Source organism: Bombina bombina, chromosome 4 (assembly GCF_027579735.1).
Source record: "Bombina bombina isolate aBomBom1 chromosome 4, aBomBom1.pri, whole genome shotgun sequence".
In the NCBI taxonomy this organism is placed as follows: Eukaryota; Metazoa; Chordata; class Amphibia; order Anura; family Bombinatoridae; genus Bombina; species Bombina bombina.
The window spans coordinates 46,187,818-46,208,801 of NC_069502.1; the positions used below are offsets into that span (position 1 = coordinate 46,187,818).

Here is a 20,984-nt window from a genome sequence, read left to right on the forward strand (position 1 = left end):
GTCGTGTTTTGTACACATAAGCGGTCGCAGCGTCTGAAATCCTGAAATTAGTGCACGCAAAAGTTTTACTTTCAACTTGTAATGCATGCGCTAATCTGCAAATCTTTACTTCTGGCAGTGTTATGGTTCGAGCAAAAGTGTTCACAAGGTAAATTCTCATCATGCGCAACGTGTGAACTCTACCCTTGGGCGTGATGAGAAAGGGTCATCATACAAGTCTCTGCCTGTGAGCACATAAGGACACATTCTTGTCATGCAGAGGGATAGCCGATCTGATGCTGTTGCTATCGATCCAATCACTGCAGGCTCCAACTGTTGGTGGTATAGCGGGCGAGCTACATGGGAATGCCGGTGATGTCACCACACACCTGCATGGTGACATAACAGAGGGGGTGGGGCCAGGACGTAACAGACATTAAAGGGAGCTGGATGAAGGGGGGAGGTTGTCAAACCCCTCAATCTAAGCTCCCTTACTAGCCACAGACCTCCAAGACCCCTTCATTTGAAAGAGAACCACCTGCTCTTATGGAAATTCACAATCTTCCAAATAGGTTTTTTAATTATTTTTATTGAGGTTTCCAAACAAAGTACAATAAAATAAAGCAATATTACACCATTTCCATGGACAAAAAGAATCATAACAGGTTAGTCAATACCTTAGTAAAGCACATAATACTTAGGCAAATAGTTTTTGACTAGAGAGTTACCAAGAACATATGATATAATCAATAGGTCCTAAATATGTCTTAAAACAGTGTAGAATGGAAATTAAGTAAATCTTGTTTTAAAAAAATATACAAAGAGGTATTGAATCAAAATGGTATAGTGTTCCTATGTGTCTATATAATTCAATATATCTAGAACATTAGGTTGGCCATACCTTAAAGACATCATAATAACTAAGAATAGTCACATAATATCTGCGTATAGCTCCTCTCCCACCTCTGATTCTGCCAGCTTCCGCGGATGCTGAATTCTGTAGCTCCGACAGATGTTGAAGGTCCACATTAAGGTTATGTCCCAACTCCCATCTGGATCAGCTCCTGACCCAAGCTGTCCAAGCAGGTCTCTTGCCACAAAGTGCATCTCTTATCTTGGCACGTAGCACAGTGCAGCTCATTCATCATGGCATTTTCTTCATCTGTTCACTTGGGATAGGTCTTGGTAAAAGGAGCAATTGCACTCTTCAATTCTCATAGAAATTCTTGCTGAAAGCCATCTAGCAGGGAGACTAGTTCGAGCAAAAATAGTTTTGCTTTCTCTTCCATGTCCACATCCATATTCTGACACATACATGAGGTAAATTCTGGCAGCCTTTGTGAACTGCTTACCCAGAACACTGGGGGATAGAGTGGAACTGTATTTTGCGATCCCGCTCTTGCACGCTAACTCCACTACAAGTAAGCTTTTTATGTGCGCCACGTATTGCTCATATTACAAGTTGAAAGTTAATTGTTTTCAGTGTAAGTAGGAGTGGACTAAGCGCTAATAGATATTTGGCCTTAAGCTTACTCACAGTTTAGTCTCCTAGCAGGCTAACAGAGAATGGAATACAATGAAATGAGAGAGTAAGCGCTAAAAGCTTAAAAGGCACAGGACTGGATGATTGCTAAATACTATAAAATTATTTTTAAAATGTTTAATACATATAATTTATATAACAATACTGCAACAATGCAAAAAAGATTATGTGCATGGATCCATGACTGTAGCTTAAAAACATACAAACATTATATAGATATATAGAAATGTATAAAGTAATGCTGTGTTCTAAAAGTTAACCAGACGTTAAACCAACTTGTGGTTGATAATGGGGATAAATGCGAATGATGGATAAAATCCAGTAGAATCACAATAAAAATCTAAAAATGTTCACAGCAATATTTACAACAAAGATAAAACCTGTGATGTGGTAAAAAGAACGTGATCAAAAAGGATAGTGCAAAAAATGAATATAAAATGAAAAATGTGGTACATTCAAGAGTTTCTGATACAAAGTCAAATTGTGATGAATCCTCCAATGATGTCGTGAAGAAGTGCTGGGTGTAAAAGGTAAATCCAAAAAACAATGTCAATTATCAGGTGGCCGAGTGGAATAGTAATTGGCCAATTGTATCAAATGTAAAAATTAAAAAATGATTGTAATAAATGTGATCACATAAAAAAGTTGAAAAAATGGGAGACAAAAAGAGAGGAAAAAAAGGTGCAATGGTTTTACAATATTTAACCAGATGAGTGTCCATGTGTTAGGTATCCATGATGGTGGACAAAACAAAAAATGTGATAATAAATGGAAGTGTGAAAAAATAGTTAAAATAAAATATCAAAAATATAAAGGATGTATTGAAAAAATAAAAAATAAAAAAATGATGAAAATGCAAAAAAGTTAATTGTTTTCACACGTGCAAAAACCAAACAACTTCAAATATTATGACTGTATTAACAGTTTTCACACATGTTCGCAGTTACTTTCAACTTGTAATATGAGCGCTCCTTTCAACACGTGCAAACAACCGCGATAACCCCGATATTGCTCGCACGTAACTTTTAGCGGCGGGGGTGGGTGGATTAAGAAGGCTGTGGTGATCCAACAGAGGTCTCCTGTATTCCTGAACATTGGGCTAGCAAACACACAAGGCAACCTTATCTTCTCATGCCTCCAAAAAGATATGACTGCAGGGTCTCGATGCCAAAGTAGGTTAGAGATATTACGTGGATTACAGCATATTGCATTGAAACTACAGATGTCAGCGTCCGATCTTGGCCGCCACCGGGAAGTGCCTCCCCCAATTATTTAAAAAAAAAAACCCCACAACACATGGAGTTTTGCTGAGGAATGAAACTTTATAGGTTAAATAAAGAGATTTCTAGAGACACATAATATAGCTTATTTATAGTAAACAGATCCTTACTTAATAAAAATAAATATGAATTGTGTCTGTATAGTCAGGTGATCACTGTGGTAACAGTTATCACCTTGCAAGAAAAAATGCTTTTATTTCTGTAGTGCACAAAGTGGCCCTTCTAGTTAATATTATAACCCCCAGAATGTATGGGCCTATTTAGCATTTAGCCACCCTTGACGACAATTTAGTAAGGTCGTCATAGTAACAACAGTAGTCAGCTGGTCATTTTCTGATTTATTTACTAAAATCTCAACCAAATATATCAAATCTATGTTGATGGCCCTGATCCAATACCTAAATATCACATATATATCAAGGTGCTGGCACCCACAATATAATTACATCAAACCAAAAGAAGAAAAGCAGGTGAATATAATCAAGGCACCAAAAGAATGGCCATGCCGCCCACTTAATGGCTAAAATGCAAGTTTGTAAAAAGAACTGAGATAAGTGCTTTTTAGAAACTTGCATTTTAGCCAATTAGTGCTAGTTCCTGCATAACTCCACGGGAGTGAGCACAATGCTATCTATATGGCACACATGAGCTAGCACTGCCTGGTTGTAAAAAGCTAATAAAAGCACTGATAGAAGAAGCGGCCTGTAGTGGATTAGAAACAGGCAGAGATTTAGGGCTAGATTACAAGTGGATCACTTTTGATTTTGCTAGATCGCTAACTGCGCTAGTAGTAAGCTTTTTGTGCTCGTTGGGTTGCGCTGGTATTACGAGTGGAAAGTAAAAAGTTATCGCTCCAAAGTAAACCGCAAAAAGACAAAATCAATGGAGCAAAAAAAAGTGGGGGGAAAAAACACTCTACTCACACGCAAACCTGATCGCCATAAACCCGTACTGTAACATTACCAACCGCAAAGTCCATACTATCCTATTAACCCCTAAACTACCACATAGCCAACTGCAAAGTAAAGCACTACACTATTAACCCCTAAACCGTCAGACCCCCACTGCAAAGTAAAGCACTACACTATTAACCCCTAAACTGCCAGCCCCCTCACTACAAAGTAAAGCACTACACTATTAACCCCTAAACCACCAGCCCCCCACCACAAAGTAAAGCCCTACTCATTTAACCCCTAAACTGCCAGCCCCCATTGCAAAGTAAAGCACTACACTATTAACCCCTAAACCACCAGCCCGCCCCCACCGCAAAATAACCCACTAACATCTAAACTCCCTAACCTAACACCCCCCAAGTTAGCCCAAAATAGACTAAATCTACCTTTACAAAAAAAATACCTAACTACCCTTAAAATGCTTGATAAATGGAGTCCATAGCGTGAAGTTGGTTTTATTGCTGAATGCAGTTATACCTGGATTGCTAGAGGGATACATGGGTAATCTTTGTACCTTACCATATCACCTTGAGAGTCATAGGATCTAATGAGCAAAAACTCGCCGGCTAGGAGAGAAATCACACAAAGTCTTTGGGATTTTTTTAGATCATATTGCAATGTAGGAGTCTTTCCATCACATACAGAACTCTGCTTAGTAAAAATAAACATCTTTCAGGGTGAAATCTAAGTTTCTAAAATGTTTTTAGGGACGTTGCCGTACTGATGAGACCTCTTAGATCATCTCCCCTGAGCAGAGAGAGCATTAGATAACCAGGCCCATATATTGCTGAATGCTTTGAAGGGTGAGGGGGCCACTGTCTGCATTTGACTTTGAGGACAAGCTCCTTTGTCAACCTAGCATGTAGCTAATTAAACTAATAAACAGTAACCTCCCACCACACAAAGTATAGTATCTGTGAATGAGGTCTCTGATATCAAGGGTGGAGTTTCTCTTGTGAATGGTGGGCTGCATGATCCACTAATTTGCAGGTGATCAACCTACATTTGGTCTGGTCTAATGGGGCATATAGTTGGCCTATGTTAGCACATCAAATGATAATGATCAGTCGATGGGTGTTTCCATCTGCATTTTCTGTTAACTTATTTTTCTTCTCTATAGAATTTTTCAGAAGCTGAAGGACGTGATCTCCTGGAGTCTCTGTGGCAATATAGTGCATCCAGCAAGTTTCAACAGGATGAAGAAGTGGTCCTAGGCTTATATATTTTAGGAAACATAACGGTTAATTTCATGCTGGCAAATATTAAGTTTACTGAGGACAACGTAAAGGTGAGTGCACAATGAATTTAAGAAACATAATTTTATATATATATATATATATATATATATATATATGTATCAAAGGGTAAACAGCGCTTATAGATATTCTTTAAAACTGTATATATTGAAGTCTCAGGAATATTAGCAGGCTGAATATAAAAACACAAATGTATATAAATGTCTTTGATTGGAGATCCTAGTGTAGTGTAGGAGTATAAGATACCCTTACCAAAAGTTACCTCAATCCTATGAGGTAAGTTTGCCGCATTGGAGGATGTATCTGGTGGTTAATGAATCCTGAATAGTATGATCTGTTAGTCTTCAGCTGCCTCTTGGAATAGTATGGGATGTAGATCCCCTTTGTGCTCTTTAGGAAACTTCCTGTGCTTGTTGCCTCTTGGAGCTTGGTTTTCTTGTCTTGGTATGAACTTTCTTGTCCAGATGTATACCCAAAAAGACAGAAAACAGCAAAGATAGTGTAATACCGTTTTATTCAATAAAAGTATAAAAAAATGACATATATCACACTCACATTTTATGTCCTCACTGATATGAGGTATAATGACAGCACATAGGTTTAGAGGTGAATTCACAGGTAGTTGTGTCCAAAGCCAGTCAGAGAATAAAGTCAGTATTCCTTAGATGTCACAAGCAATAATTTCAGCCAAGTGAATATGTAGCAAATGATTAATCCGGTTAGTATCGCTTGTTTGGTCAGTGACTATAGTGGGCTGGTCTGTTCATATATTCAGATATATCCAGTATATTTATGTTAGTCACACCATTAGCAGATAGCCAGATAAAAGCTGTTAGAGCAGTTGGTAATAATGCTAAATATGCAAATAGGTTAGTGTAGCAGCAGACTGGCAGGTCAGGCAGTGGATATAATCAATAACAAATCATAAGCTCAGTTCATGCATAAAAAGCAAATACATACATTTCCCAGTAGGCTTAGAGAAACATTTAGAAGCAGAGACATCAAGACTCAGATTACTATGCAGCTCTGCGGGACATAAAATTTACTACATCTCCCAGAAGGCATAGAGAAAAGCTTAGAAGCTAAGACGTCTACGTATGACGTCATCCGCATCGAAAATAGAACCGCATACCTAAATAGCGGGCTATCCGTGATATACAGATAAGTTATAAATGGAAACTACTTATGTATATATTTATAAACCTAAGGCACACATTACATTATTTTTACGTTTAAAATATACAACGAACACACTTACGTGACATTAGGTCACGTGAACCAATAGGATTCAACCTACATCAGGGCGTGCCGCCGCCCCGTGGGTATGAATAGGGTCAAACACACGCCACAGTCACAACAAACCCCTCTGAGGAAGAAGGATATATAAACCTTTGAAACGCGTCAGGGTATCACAATTTACCTTTTTACTATCTTTTAACTATTTTTAAACTGTTTGGCTTTTCATATTTGCTTTTTATGCATGAACTGAGCTTATGATTTGTTATTGATTATATCCACTGCCTGACCTGCCAGTCTGCTGCTACACTAACCTATTTGCATATTTAGCATTATTACCAACTGCTCTAACAGCTTTTATCTGGCTATCTGCTAACGGTGTGACTAACATAAATATACTGGATATATCTGAATATATGAACAGACCAGCCCACTATAGTCACTGACCAAACAAGCGATACTAACCGGATTAATCATTTGCTACATATTCACTTGGCTGAAATTATTGCTTGTGACATCTAAGGAATACTGACTTTATTCTCTGACTGGCTTTGGACACAACTACCTGTGAATTCACCTCTAAACCTATGTGCTGTCATTATACCTCATATCAGTGAGGACATAAAATGTGAGTGTGATATATGTCATTTTTTTATACTTTTATTGAATAAAACGGTATTACACTATCTTTGCTGTTTTCTGTCTTTTTGGGTATACATCTGGACAAGAAAGTTCATACCAAGACAAGAAAACCAGGCTCCAAGAGGCAACAAGCACAGGAAGTTTCCTAAAGAGCACAAAGGGGATCTACATCCCATCTTATTCCAAGAGGCAGCTGAAGACTAACAGATCATACTATCCAGGATTCATTAACCACCAGATACATCCTCCAATGCGGCAAACTTACCTCATAGGATTGAGGTAACTTTTGGTAAGGGTATCTTATACTCCTACACTACACTAGGATCTCCAATCAAAGACATTCATATACATTTGTTTTATATTTGGCCTACTAATACTACAGAGACTTCAATATATACAGTTTTCAAGAATATCTATAAGCGCTGTTTCTCCATATTCTCCTATATTGTATAGACCTAGTCTATTACACAATATTTGTAACTTAATAGCTGCTCTATTAGATTTTCAGACTTCTGACTAGCGCATTTATCTGAGTAACGCTTGTTTCTACTCACTGACACTGAGCGGTAACATTCTACTTAATCCTATATATATATATATATATATATATATATATATATATATATATATATATATATATATATAGATATATATTCTGCTACATTACATTATTTCAGTGGACTGTAAATCATCTGTCATTAGAAAATCCCTTTTATTTCATCAGATAGTAAGAGTCCATAAGACATGTGGGAATTACCCTCCAATTCACTAGGAGGAGGCAAAAACACCCTTACTCTAAATCCTCAAGTCATGAAACCCTAATGATTTGAGGACTCCAGGGGTTAATTTTTTATTTTTCCTTTTTTCTTCTGTGAGTCCTGTATTTCCATGTTTGCTATTTAAAACTCTTAACACAGATCAGCACCCTATGTAAAAAGTTATACCTACATCTGATGAACCAAATACAAGTCAAGTTTATGGTATTAACATTATCATAAATGCTTTTTTTGAGGTTAGAAAGGGTTGCTCAATAATATGTACAGATATTTGATAAGTGCATTAATCACACATGACTTATTGGCAGAAATGATTCCCTTATTGAGAAAAAAAAGTCATAATGTATATGTGTATTGTTTTTGTAAAATAACTAAGTATACCTTCAGTTCCATCTTTCCCTTTGGGTGAGGTCTAGTCTTCTTTATCAGAGTTTGAGTTCCCAGTCTAGGTATTTGGCATCTGATGACCCATTGGCCTACATCTATCTTTATCGCAATTTAGAGTGGTGGGGAAAAAAATGTTAGCAATAGATACTTCTGTGATTTTATAGAATTTGATGGTTCCCACATAAAGAATGGTTTCTTTTTATATTAAATGCTGGCTGCCGCTGGACATCTAATAATGATATTTGATCTATTTCTCAATAACAGTGTAATTGGGGACAGAGGACTTCCAAAAATTTTGAAATGTACATTGTTACAGTCAAGCATATCATAGCTTTACATTTGTTGGTATGCTTTTCAAGGAATTAGATGTATCTCTCTGCTCAAAATAAAGTCTTAAAGGGACCGTCAACACCAACATTTTCAAAAAGATAATCCCTTTACTTCCCATTCCCTAGTTTTGCATAACCAACACTGTTATATTAATATACTTTTTACCTCTGTGATTACCTTGTATCTAAGCCTCTGCACACTGCCCCCTTATTTCAGTTCTTTGACAGACTTGCATTTTAGCCAATCAATGCTGACTCATGAATAACTCTAGGGAAGCGAACACAATGATATATATATGGCACACATGAACTAGCGCTGTCTAGTTGTGAAAACTGTCAAAAGAAGATAAAATACGGCCTTCAAGGCTTTAGAAATTAGCATATAAGCCTACCTAGGTTTAGCTTTCAACAAAGAATACCAATAGAACAAAGCAAATTTGATGATAAAAGTAATTTGAAAAGTTGTTTAAAATTCCATGCCCTAGCTGAATCAAAAAAGTTTAATTTTGACTAGACAGTCCCTTTAATATTTAAGACATTTCTCCCTAGTTGGCCACAATAATTTATAAAAAAGGATGCATCAGGGTCATGTCTGGCTCAAGTTTCACCTGCCTAGATTATGTATGGAGTACAATCAATTCATAAGATTGTGGTATTTGTTGTGCTCAATTCCATATTACAAGTGGAGTGGTGTTTAAATTACCAACCATGAGTTTGTTTGCATGAGTTCGCAATAATTTGCGCTTCCTATGCTTTCAATAGGCCTTGTTGAGTGCAAAAGTAAAAAAGTGTAAAAGTGTTTAAAGTAAATGCAATTGCTCAAACACATTCACATTTTACACTCAAACTTTAAACACGCTAAGAAAAATAACATTTTTTCACCTACACTATTAACCACCACACCTCCATCGAAAATTACCCCACTACACTATTAACCACCACACCTCCATTGAAAATTACCCCACTACACTATTAACCTCCTAAATCGCAACACACCCCACCGCTGTAAACTCTCTACACTATTAATCCCTAAACCACCACATCCCCACCGCAATAACCCCTACTATATTAACCCCTAAACTGCCATTACCCCATCCCAAGCTACCTATTAACCTCCTAATCCCCACAGACCCCATCACAAACTACCCCCTAACCAATTAACCCCCTAACCACCACCCCCCATTGCAAACTACCTCCTGACCTATTAACCCCCTAGCCACCACAACTACCATTGCAAAATAACTTTAACCTTTTAAACCCCTAACTGCCAAAACACACTAGCATTGCCAAGAAAAAAAATACATTACCAAAAATAAAAAACCCAACCAGTACAAGCCCTATCCTAAAACTAAAATCCCCTTTAAAAAAAGCCCCTAAAGAGTCTGAGGAAACAGCTCATGCAGCTGAGAAACGTGTTCCATTACATTCCCTCAACTTTTTTTTATGTTGTACATTATGTTTTTACATTAAATGTTTTTAATCTTATATCATATGCATGATTGAGACCCTTCTTTGCTTGGTTTGGAGGGGAAGGGGCAGCTTACCCTAATCGGAGGTCAGTGAACTGGGACACTGAGAATCCCCAGCCACATTTGGGTGCTGCTACACTTGTGGGTACTACAGCCTCACCTTGCTCATTATTTAATGGTTGAACAAAACTGTGTTGTACTTCTGTTTTCGCTTGTGTTACAGAGTGGAGGTCTGTGTGATCAGAAGAGCTGCCAGTGCGAATGCATACAGGAGTTCTATCAAAGATTATTCATCAATATTATTATTTTGAAGGACTGCCTAATCTCCATTGTATTGTATCTCTCTTTCTATACTAGGATTTGTAAATACAGAGCGCCCCCTATGGTACTGTTACAACCACTACAAAACTTAGTGATCTTCAAGGTATAGGTCCAGAGGCTGATATGGTAAACGTAGTTGATTATAATGTTTTGTGACAGTAGGGTTAACAACTATAGAATATAGTCAAAGTTAACCCCTTTGTCTTTTTATAGCCAAATACTTATTCAGTGTATACACCGGTGTAACTGAGTTAATGTAAGTGTTTGGCAAAATAAGTGAGAGTTACAATACAGAGAGTAAGTGGAACGTATAGTATCAATACTAAAAGGTACGCTGAGTTAATTGTACTGATCCTTAATGTATCTGCAGGTGGTTCAGAGCCATCAATCTCACAGTATATTTGGTTTAGTTACCGGAAGTGTGTATATCATATCAAATTCAATCACAAAGGTAACCTCGAGGCACTTGTGTGTATCGTAGTAAGCATAGAATTATGCACACAGATATTATATTCAAACATCCACAACAAGTGAGAGTTATACGACCTGACTCTGGATAGTCCTGGAAAGCTCAGTGATACGGAGGACGAGCTGCAAACGGAGACAGGTACTTGCATAGCTTGACACTAGCAAGGAGAGAGTCACACAGGCAGGAATTGCTACGGGCAGTAGCTAATGACGTCAGGAACGCTGTGGAGGTGGCAAGTCCATCCAGTGGCAAATAATCCAGTATAGGAGTGCGGGTAAGGAGGCAAGTGAGATTTAGGTCTAGGAAAGGAATTTCTTCCAAGGCTGAGAGAACACAAGAAAGAACCAAACGGAACAAGTATTCTTTAATAATCCAGCAATGAGTGCTGGAGGGAGGAGCCTTATATAGTGATATGAGTGGTAAAGGCTTAAAGGTACAGGCAGAGGGAACTACAAGAGAGCAGAACAGGAGACTCCTGACATAGTCCCCTCAGAAAGGAACCACAGCGAGGTTCTAAGGAAGAGGTCTGTCCAGGTTCCGCCTGTGGAAAATGGAGATAAAACAGGGGACTTTGAGATTGGCAGACGGTTCCCAGGAATCTTCAGAGTGGTCATAGCCAGTCCAATGAACCAGATATTCAAGGAGACCGTTCTGCTGTCTAGAATCCAAGACACTATGAACCTCATATTTCGTTTCAGGTGACTGGGGTAGAGGTTGCGATAAAGTAGTCGGGCTGGCGGTAGTCGGGCTGGCGGTAGTAGAAAGACAAGGTTTCACCAAAGAAACATGAAAAGTAGGATGTAACTTATAGGTATCAGGTAATTGTAAGGTTACAGTCACAGGGTTAGAAATAGCAACAATAGGAAAAGGTCCTATGAATAACTTGCTAAGTTTCCTTAATGGGGTTTGTAATCTCATTTTTTTTGTTGATAACCAGACCAACTGCCCAATTTGGTACGAGGGTTGAGGTCTATGTCTAAGATCATAGAACCATTTATGCGAAGCCTGTGCAAATTTTATGTTATCCTGATTAACAGAGAAGGTCTGGGCAATGTTATTGACTGTATCATTGACTTGAGGACAACCTGCTTCAATACGCGGGTATAAGTCCATTCTGGGATTAGGGTTGCCACCCGCCCTGGTTTCACTGGGACAGTCCCGGTCTGAGGCTCGGTGTCCCATGTCCCGGAACTACCCTCAAATGCCCCGGGCTAAGCGCTCTCCTGGCGCAGGAAGCAGTGAGCAGACTTTACAAAACATTAGCTGGCCAGAGGAGCGCTTAGCCCGGGGGTTAAAAAACCCCAAAACGGATAGGTGGAGTCTGCAGGAAAGACGGAGATTGGTGTGGGACAGTGGGCGGGGGGAAGAGGGTCGAGAGGGAGTCGTCACATCCGGCTGCAGCAGAGACAGGCAGAGAGAGGAAGGTGTTGGTGCGGTGACCGGCATGCGGGCTGCCTGCCTGCCAAAACATGGTCAGTTACCTTCTTGGTTCCACCACCTCCGTCGACTGTAGGTCCTCTGCAGCAGCCTTCCTGGAGCCCTTGCAGAGCAGTGCAGCCACAGAGAAACTGTGAGTAATACTTGACTGTGTCTGCTGTTTTTTCAAATTGGTATGGTCATTTTTTTTTTGTGGGGGCTTAATTATGTGTAAATATAATATATATATATTATATATTATATATCTATATATATATATATATATATATATATTATATATCTACATATATTATATATCTATATATATATTATATATCTATCTATCTATATATATATATATATTCACAGAGGCTGGTGCACTCGCACAAACAGGTGTCCAGTTGCCAGGGTGCTGAATGCAGGTAGAGATACAGGTAATAGAAGACAGCACTCACTGGGTTTAAGGATTAGCAATAGAATACATAAATAAAAGCTTATATTGCTAATCCCAGCCCAGTGAGTGCTGTCTTCTATTACCTGTATATATATATATATATTTTTTTAAACTTAGTTTAAAGAAAGAAATTGTATTGTAATAAGTGCCATGAAATTATAAATATGTAGTAGGATCTATGTGCAAATCCCAATAGCGAGTCCCAATATTACCAAATCATACACAGTGTGGCAATAAAAACAGATAGTGCAAACAACAAAAGTATCTCATGGCATATACAGAATATTCGCTATTGCTGGAGTTGTAAAAAAGTCCTGTATATATAAGGAAATCAGATGTAACAACAATGTCTGTTATGGAGCAATTGAAGTGTGAACACTGTAAGTTTTCCAAAGATAATATTACCAATTGGACATTTACCGTCCAACATCATTAAGCAGGCGGACAAGGGGAGTAATTTGGTAATTATGGATGAAGTCAACTACATCAATGAGGTCAGACGACAGTTGAGAAATAAGAACCAGCCAATAGAAATCGGAACAGCCAATAGAATGCGAGCTCAATCTGATTGGCTGATTGGATCAGCCAATCCAATTGACCTTGAATCTGATTGGCTGATTCAATCAGCCAATCAGATTTTTCCTACCTTAATTCCGATTGGCTGAAAGAATCCTATCAGCCAATCGGAATTCGAGGGACGCCATCTTGGATGACGTCATTTAAAGGAACTTTCATTTGGACTTAGGACGTTGTTAGAAGAGGATGGATCCGCGCCGGCTGCTTCAAGATGGACGCGCTCTGCTCCGGATGGAAGAAGATAGAAGATGCCGCCTGGATGAAGACTTTGGACCCTCTGGAGGACCTCTTTTTGTCGGATAGGATGAAGACTTCGGACCCTCTGGAGGACATCTTCTTGCCGGATAGGATGAAGACTTCGGACCCTCTTCTGGACAGATCGGTGATACCCGGCTGGGTGAATACAATGTAGGGAGATCTTCAGGGGCTTAGTGTTAGGTTTTTTAAGGGGGGTTTTGGTGGGTTAGATTAGGGGTATGTGGGTGGTGGGTTGTAATGTTGGGGGGGTATTGTATGTTTTTTTTCACAGGCAAAAGAGCTGATTTATTTGGGGCATTCCCCGCAAAAAGCCCTTTTAAGGGCTGGTAAGGTAATAGAGCTGTTAACTTTTTATTTTAGAATAGGGTAGGGCATTTTTTTATTTTGGGGGGCTTTGTTATTGTTTTAGGGGGCTTAGAGTAGGTGTAATTAGTTTAAAATTCTTGTAATCTTTTTTTTATCTTTTGTAATTTAGTGTTTGTTTTTTTTGTAATTTAGTTTAGTTGATTTAATTGTAGGTAATTGTAGTTAGTTTAGTTAATTAATTTATTGATAGTGTAGGGTTTAATTGTAACTTAGGTTAGGATTTATTTTACAGGTAATTTTGTAATTATTTTAACTAGGTAGCTATTAAATAGTAAATAACTATTTAATAGCTATTGTACCTAGTTAAAATAAATACAAAGTTGCCTGTAAAATAAATATAAATCCTAAAATAGCTACAATATAATTATTTGTTAAATTGTAGCTATATTAGGGTTTATTTTACAGGTAAGTATTTAGCTTTAAATAGGATTACTTTATTTAATAAGAAATAATTTATTTTGTTAGATTTAAATTATATTTAACTTAGGGGGGTGTTAGGGTTAGGGTTAGACTTAGCTTTAGGGGTTAATACATTTATTAGAGTAGCGGCGAGGTCTGGTCGGCAGATTAGGGGTTAATAAGTGTAGGTAAAGTAGCGGCGACGTTGGGGGGGGCAGATTAGGGGTTAATAAATATTATGTTGGTGTCGGCGATGTTAGGGGCAGCAGATTAGGGGTACATAGGGATTATGTACGTGGCGGCGGTGTGCGGTCGGCAGATTAGGGGTTAAAAAAATTTATTAGAGTGGCGGCGATGTGGGGGGACCTAGGTTTAGGGGTACATAGGTAGTTTATGGGTGTTAGTGTACTTTAGAGCACAGTAGTTAAGAGCTTTATAAACCGGCGCTAGCCCATAAAGCTCTTAACTCCTGACTTTTTTCTGCGGCTGGAGTTTTGTCGTTAGAGTTCTAACACTCACTTCAGCCAAGACTCTAAATACAGGCGTAAGGAAGATCCCATTGAAAAGATAGGATACGCAATTGGCGTAAGGGGATCTGCGGTATGGAAAAGTCGCGGCTGGAAAGTGAGCGTTAGACCCTTTCTTGACTGACTCTAAATACCAGCGGGCGGCCAAAACCAGCGTTAGGACCCCTTAACGCTGGTTTTGACGGCTAACGCAGAACTCTAAATCTAGGCGATTGTTTTCTTATTCAACCAAAAATACTACAAACAGATTAGAGGAACAGCGATGGGGGCAACTTGCGCTCCATCATATGCCTGCCTCCATCTAGGTTTATGGGAGAGTACAGTGGTTTTTGTGGATCTCCAAGAATGGTTAGAGGATCATGTTTTGATCTGGTTACGCTATGTGTATGACGTCTTTCTCCTATGGAGAGGAACTGAGGAATCCTTGAAAGAATTTGTTAGAGTGCTAAATGTAAATAAGTTTAATATCTTTTTAACTTTTGACTTCAATGAGAATGAACTTACATTCCTGGATGTCAAGATTAAAAAGGAAGGGAACTCTCTAGCAACCGAAATTTATTGGAAAGATACAGCCACTAATAATACCTTGGAAGCCTCCAGTCACCACCCAAAGTCCTTGATACGTGGAATTCCAGTTGGACAATTTCTCCGTTTAAGGAGAAATTGTTCCAGCTTAGGAAAGTTCAATATGCATGCTAAAGAAATGTATAGCAGATTTGAAAATAGAGGATACTCTAAAAGGAATCTAAATTATGCCATGAATAGAGCAAGGAAAGAGAATAGAGATGATTTACTCTAGTCAAATTGAGTGATCAGAAGATACGTTTTGTGACTGAGTTTAATTGTCACTGGGAAAGGATTTGTGGAATCCTGAAAGATAAATGGCAATTTTTACAAGCTGATGAAGGAATTGTAAATATAGTGGGGGAAAAACCCTCATTAGTCGCCAGGAGGGCTCCGAACCTAAAAGATAAACTGGTTAAGAGCTTCGTCATAAAAAAGTCCCAATACAAAAGATTGGTTGGGAGAACATAGAAAGGTGAAAGGTTGCTTTCAATGTGGACATTGTGTCCTTTGTAAATTTGTTGTTCGCACAAAGACTTTCTCGACAGGTGTTTAGTCTTTTCCAATCAGGCAGTTTATCAACTGCAAAACTGAGAATGTTATTTACCTATTATCCTGTAGTTGTCCAGCCTTCTATGTAGGTAAAACGAGACATATGCTAAAAGATAGGGTGACTGAACATAGGGACGATATAAAAGCGACTAAATACGGAGAGATCAAAAGTGGAGTGGCTTTACACTTTTTAACACACCATAACTCTTCACCTCTGGACATTAAAGTGACAGGAATTGAGGCATGTTCACTTTTTGCTAGAGGAGGTGATATTGATAATATCCTCTTGAAAAAGGAGACAGCATGGATGTATAAGTTACAGACAGTAGCTCCTAAAGGCCTCAATGAGAAATTCGAGTTTGCTGCCTTTCTTTAATTGTGTAAAGGTTGTACTCCTTTAGCTCGCAAGTGGGTTTCTATTAAACATCAAACCAGAAAGTTGTATTTTTGTTCTTTATTATATACTAAATTATTTTTCTAGCCTTTATGTTTTATAGCAAAGTGCTTGAACCATTTAAAGTATTATTTTAATGTGTTTATTCTATAAATAACACTTTTCTTTTTTCCTTTTGAAAAATTGTAATGTAATATATTCGTATTTTAAGTTAGATGCAGTGTATTTAGCACTTTTGTAGAAAAATGACATTGTTTTTTGTCAAGCTAATATTTCACCTTTTCCTTATGAGAGGCTTGTATTAAGGCAGACTTGATAATTGGCCATCAGTTTAAAATGGTCAACCAATCATTGTGAGTCAAAACCGGTAAATAATCAGATGCATGTTCAATCTACTATCCGTTTGCCCTGAGGAAACCCCAATGACGTTGTGGTCATGTGGGGGGTGAAACGCGCGTCGGCAGTGACGTACACAGAGCGGGTTGTTCTGCCCTAGACACTACGGACCGCTACAGTGTTGCAACAACTAAAGAGGATTTCAATCTGGCGTAATGGTGATTTTCACGCTATACTCCATCGCAGCATGTGCTTGATATGATGTCTTCACTGGAGTTGTGAGTTGTTCTTTACGGTGGGACGGAAATAGCCCTGTGAAAGCTTGTTTTATGGCATATTAACTCTGCCTACAGCTCATATATTCGGACGGTAAATGTCCAATTGGTAATATTATCTTTGGAAGACCTACAGTGTTCACACTTCAATTGCTCCATAACGGACATTGTTGTTACATCTGATTTCCTTATATATACAGGACTTTTTTACAACTCCAGCAATAGCGAATATTCTGTATATGCCATGAGATACTTTTGTTGTTTGCACTATCTGTTTTTATTGCCACACTGTGTATGATTTGGTAATATTGGGACTCGCTATTGGGATTTGCACATAGATCCTACTACATATTTATAATTTCATGGCACTTATTACTATTCCAATATAGTGGTGTCCGGTGAAATAGGTGTTGTGCAGTACCCCTTAGTCCACTTTACCAATACTGAGCAGTGCTTTACCTATGTGTTTGCATACATATACATGTATTGTTTAACCTGATATTCTTGCAAAATGTATTGCTTGTGGCTATTCCTTTATGTAGAAGTAGTGTTTTTTCACAAACATAGATCCTCATGGATCACTATGATGGCCGATTTGTGCAATTATGCATAGCCATCCTCTAGTGGAGGTGTTGTTTTGTTAAGGTAATAAGACACACTAGCATTTGATCATACAATTTATGTTTGATGTTTAGGGCTTAAGGCAACAGCCTCTGTGTACTTTTGTTTTGTTTGGTTCACTCGAATGGCTATATTGTTATCAGACATTCAGCCTGTATCTTGTATGCATGATCAAGATTGCACTGTAAATAAAACCAAATATTAATTTTGCTAAGGTTCATTGAGCCATAGGTAAATAAATTTGAAGTGCTGAAATCCCTGTCTTGTGTGTGGTCACTTATTTAGTTTCTACAATTTCTTTCTTTAAACTAAGTTTATATATAAATTTAAGGGTCTGCGCTTCATTCCTTCATATAAGGTTTTTTCCTAAGTCTAATTAACCCTTTAGTGACAGCTGACGTACCAGGTACGTCATGCATTAACTAACAGTTAATGACAATGGACGTACCTGGTACGTCAGTTGTCTAAGAGAGTGCTGGAAGCGATCGCAATCGCTTCCAGCAGCTCTCAGGGTATTGCAGTGATGCCTCCATATGGAGGCATCCTGCAATACCATTTAGAAGACTCCGATGCAGAGAGAGCCACTCTGTGGCCCTCTCTGCACCGGTAGCGATGGTGCCAGTTCATTGGTGGGTGGGAGCGTAACAGGGAGGCGGGTGGGCGGCCCATCGCTACCCGCCATCCGGTTTCTAGAAGTGCAATGTGCACGCCGGGTGCCGGGAGCGTGCGGGGGGCACGCGCGCGCGTGCATGTGTGCGCGCGCGCGCGTGCATTAGCTGGCACTGACACTGACACCAATGAGCAGGGAAGAGGGGGGGGGAAAAAATATATTTTTTTAAAATAATATAAAAGGATCTGGGAGGGGGATAGGGGTATTGTGGGGGCTGCTACACTACAGAAAAAAATTAAAAAAAGCAAAATAACAAAAAACACTTGTTTTTGGGGCAAATTGGGTACTGGCAGACAGCTGCCAGTACCCAAGATGGCCGCAATTAGATAGGGGAGAGGGTTAGAGAGCTGAGGGGGGGGGGGATCATGGAGGTTGGGGCTAAGGCAGGAGTCCATCACAGCTAAAATATTTTATTTTTTTTATAAAAAAAAAAAAAAACTCCTTTTATTTAGTACTGGCAGACTTTCTGCCAGTACTTAAGATGGCGGGGACATTTGTGGGGTGGGGGAGGGAAGAGAGCTGTTTGGGAGGGATCAGGGGGTGGGATGTGTCAGGTGGGAGGCTGATCTCTACCCTAAAGCTAAAATTAACCCTGCAAGCTCCCTACAACCTACCTAATTAACCCCTTCACTGCTGGGCATAATTTACGTGTGGTGCGCAGCAGCATTTAGCGGCCTTCTAATTACCAAAAATCAGTGCCAAAGCCATATAAGTCTGCTATTTCTGAACAAAGGGGATCCCAAAGAAGCTTTTACAACAATTTGTGCCATAATAGCACAAGCTGTTTGTAAATAATTTCAGTGAGAAACCTAAAATTGTGAAAAATGTAAAGTTTTTTTTTTTATTTGCTCGCATTTGGCGGTGAAATGGTGGCATAAAATATACCAAAATGTGCCTAGATCAATACTTTGGGTTGTCTTCTAACAAAAAATATATACATGTCAAGGGATATTCAGGTATTCCTGACAGATATCAGGGTTCCAATGTAACTAGCGCTAATTTTGAAAAAAAGTGGTTTTGAAATAGCAAAGTGCTTCTTGTATTTATGGCCCTATAACTTGCAAAAAAAGCAAAGAACATGTAAACATTGGGTATTTCTAAACTCAGGACAAAATTTAGAAACTATTTAGCATGGGTGTTTTTTGGTGATTGTAGATGTGTAACAGATTTTGGGGGTCAAAGTTAGAAAAAGTGTGTTTTTTTTCCATTTTTTCCTCATATTTTATTATTTTTTTTGTAGTAAATTATAAGACATGATGAAAATAATGGTATCTTTAGAAAGTCCATTTAATGGCGAGAAAAACGGTATATAATATGTGTGGGTACAGTAAATGAGTAAGAGGAAAATTACAGCTAAACACAAACACAGCAGAAATGTAAAAATAGCCATTGTCATTAAGGGTAAGAAAATTGAAAAATGGTCCGGTCATTAAGGGGTTAAGTTACTTAGGTTAATATGTAACTAATTTTTTCTAGCCTTGGCTCCCCTTTCATGTTTATATATATATATATATATATATATATATTATATATCTATATATATATTTTATATATATATATACAGGTGGCCCTCGTTTTACAACGGTTCAATTTACACCGTTTCAGAATAACAACCTTTTTTTCCAGTCATGTGACTGCTATTGAAAAGCATTGAGAAGCAGTGCATTTATTAAAATAGCCAGTAGGTGGAGCTGTCCGCTTGTGTTGCAGTAAAGCCAAGCAATCTGAAATTAATCAGTTAAACCACATCTGAGCTATAGAGCAGATTTCAAAGGAACAATATCTTCCTGTCTATAACTCAGTCCAGATTGGAATGCATAGAATGAACTGTTTGCAGAGAAATGCAAGTGAAGTCTGTGTTGTGTGATTATTTTATTAGGTTTATAATGCTGTTTAGCAAATGTTTTTGTTAATTTAACTTAGTTTAATTATATATTCTGTGTTGAGTGATTATTTTATTAGGTTTATAATGCTGTATAGCATTTCAAGTCTTCATTTCAAAGCTTTTAAAATAATGTATTAGGTGTTACTTATGACAATTTTGAGAGGGGCCTGGAACCTATCTTCCTCACTTCCCATTGACTTACATTATAAACTGGGTTTCAAATTACAACGGTTTCGATTTACAACCATTCCTTCTGGAACCTAACCCCAGCGTAAACTGAGGGCTACTTGTATATATATATATATATATATATATATATATATATATATATATATTATATATCTATATATAATATATATATTTATTATATATCTATATATATCTATATATCTATATATCTATATATATATATATATATATATATATATATAATATATATATATTATATATATATAATATATAGATTTTAGATATATATATCTAAAAATTGATTTCATAATGAATTTGAGGCTGTTAGAAGCCACGCCCCAAGCCACACCCTCTCCACGCCCACTTAAAAAGTGTCCAGGAATTTTCTGGGCAAAAGGTGGCAACCCTATCTGGGATGCAATCCATAATTCGTAAAAAATGGACTATGTGAGGTAGTGTAATTTTTTGCTTTATTGTAGGTGAACTCGGCTAATGGAAGGTAAGTAGGCCAACAATCTTGTTGATGTGAACAGTAACAACTGAGGTATTGTTTGATCCATTGATTGGTCGTCTCCGTTTGACCTTTGGTCTGGGGGTGGTATGAAGTGCTGGTTTCTGAGAGATGGGAAGGGATTTACAGAGTTCTCTCCAAAACCTAGAGGTGAATTGCATTCCCCTATCACTAAGAACAGAAGTGGGAAGTCCATGGAGCCATACTATCTCTCTGATGAAAATTTCTGTGGTCAGTTTGGCAGTTGGGATCGAAGTGAGAGGTACAAAATGCGCCATTTTAGAAAACATGTCAACAACCACAAAAATGGCAGTGAATGAGCAGGATTTTGGGAGGTCTATGATAAAATCC

The 20,984-nt window shown here is 38.2% G+C and overlaps 1 protein-coding gene across 1 annotated transcript in view; it reads left to right on the plus strand.

Annotated features, from left to right (window-relative positions):
- Positions 1-20,984, plus strand: part of ADGRF3 (adhesion G protein-coupled receptor F3) — a 104,086-nt gene that overhangs the window by 47,765 nt on the left and 35,337 nt on the right. The window contains exon 5 of the mRNA XM_053711001.1: positions 4,876-5,043. Coding sequence (XP_053566976.1) covers positions 4,876-5,043 — 168 coding nt within the window. The remainder of the gene's footprint in view (positions 1-4,875; positions 5,044-20,984) is intronic.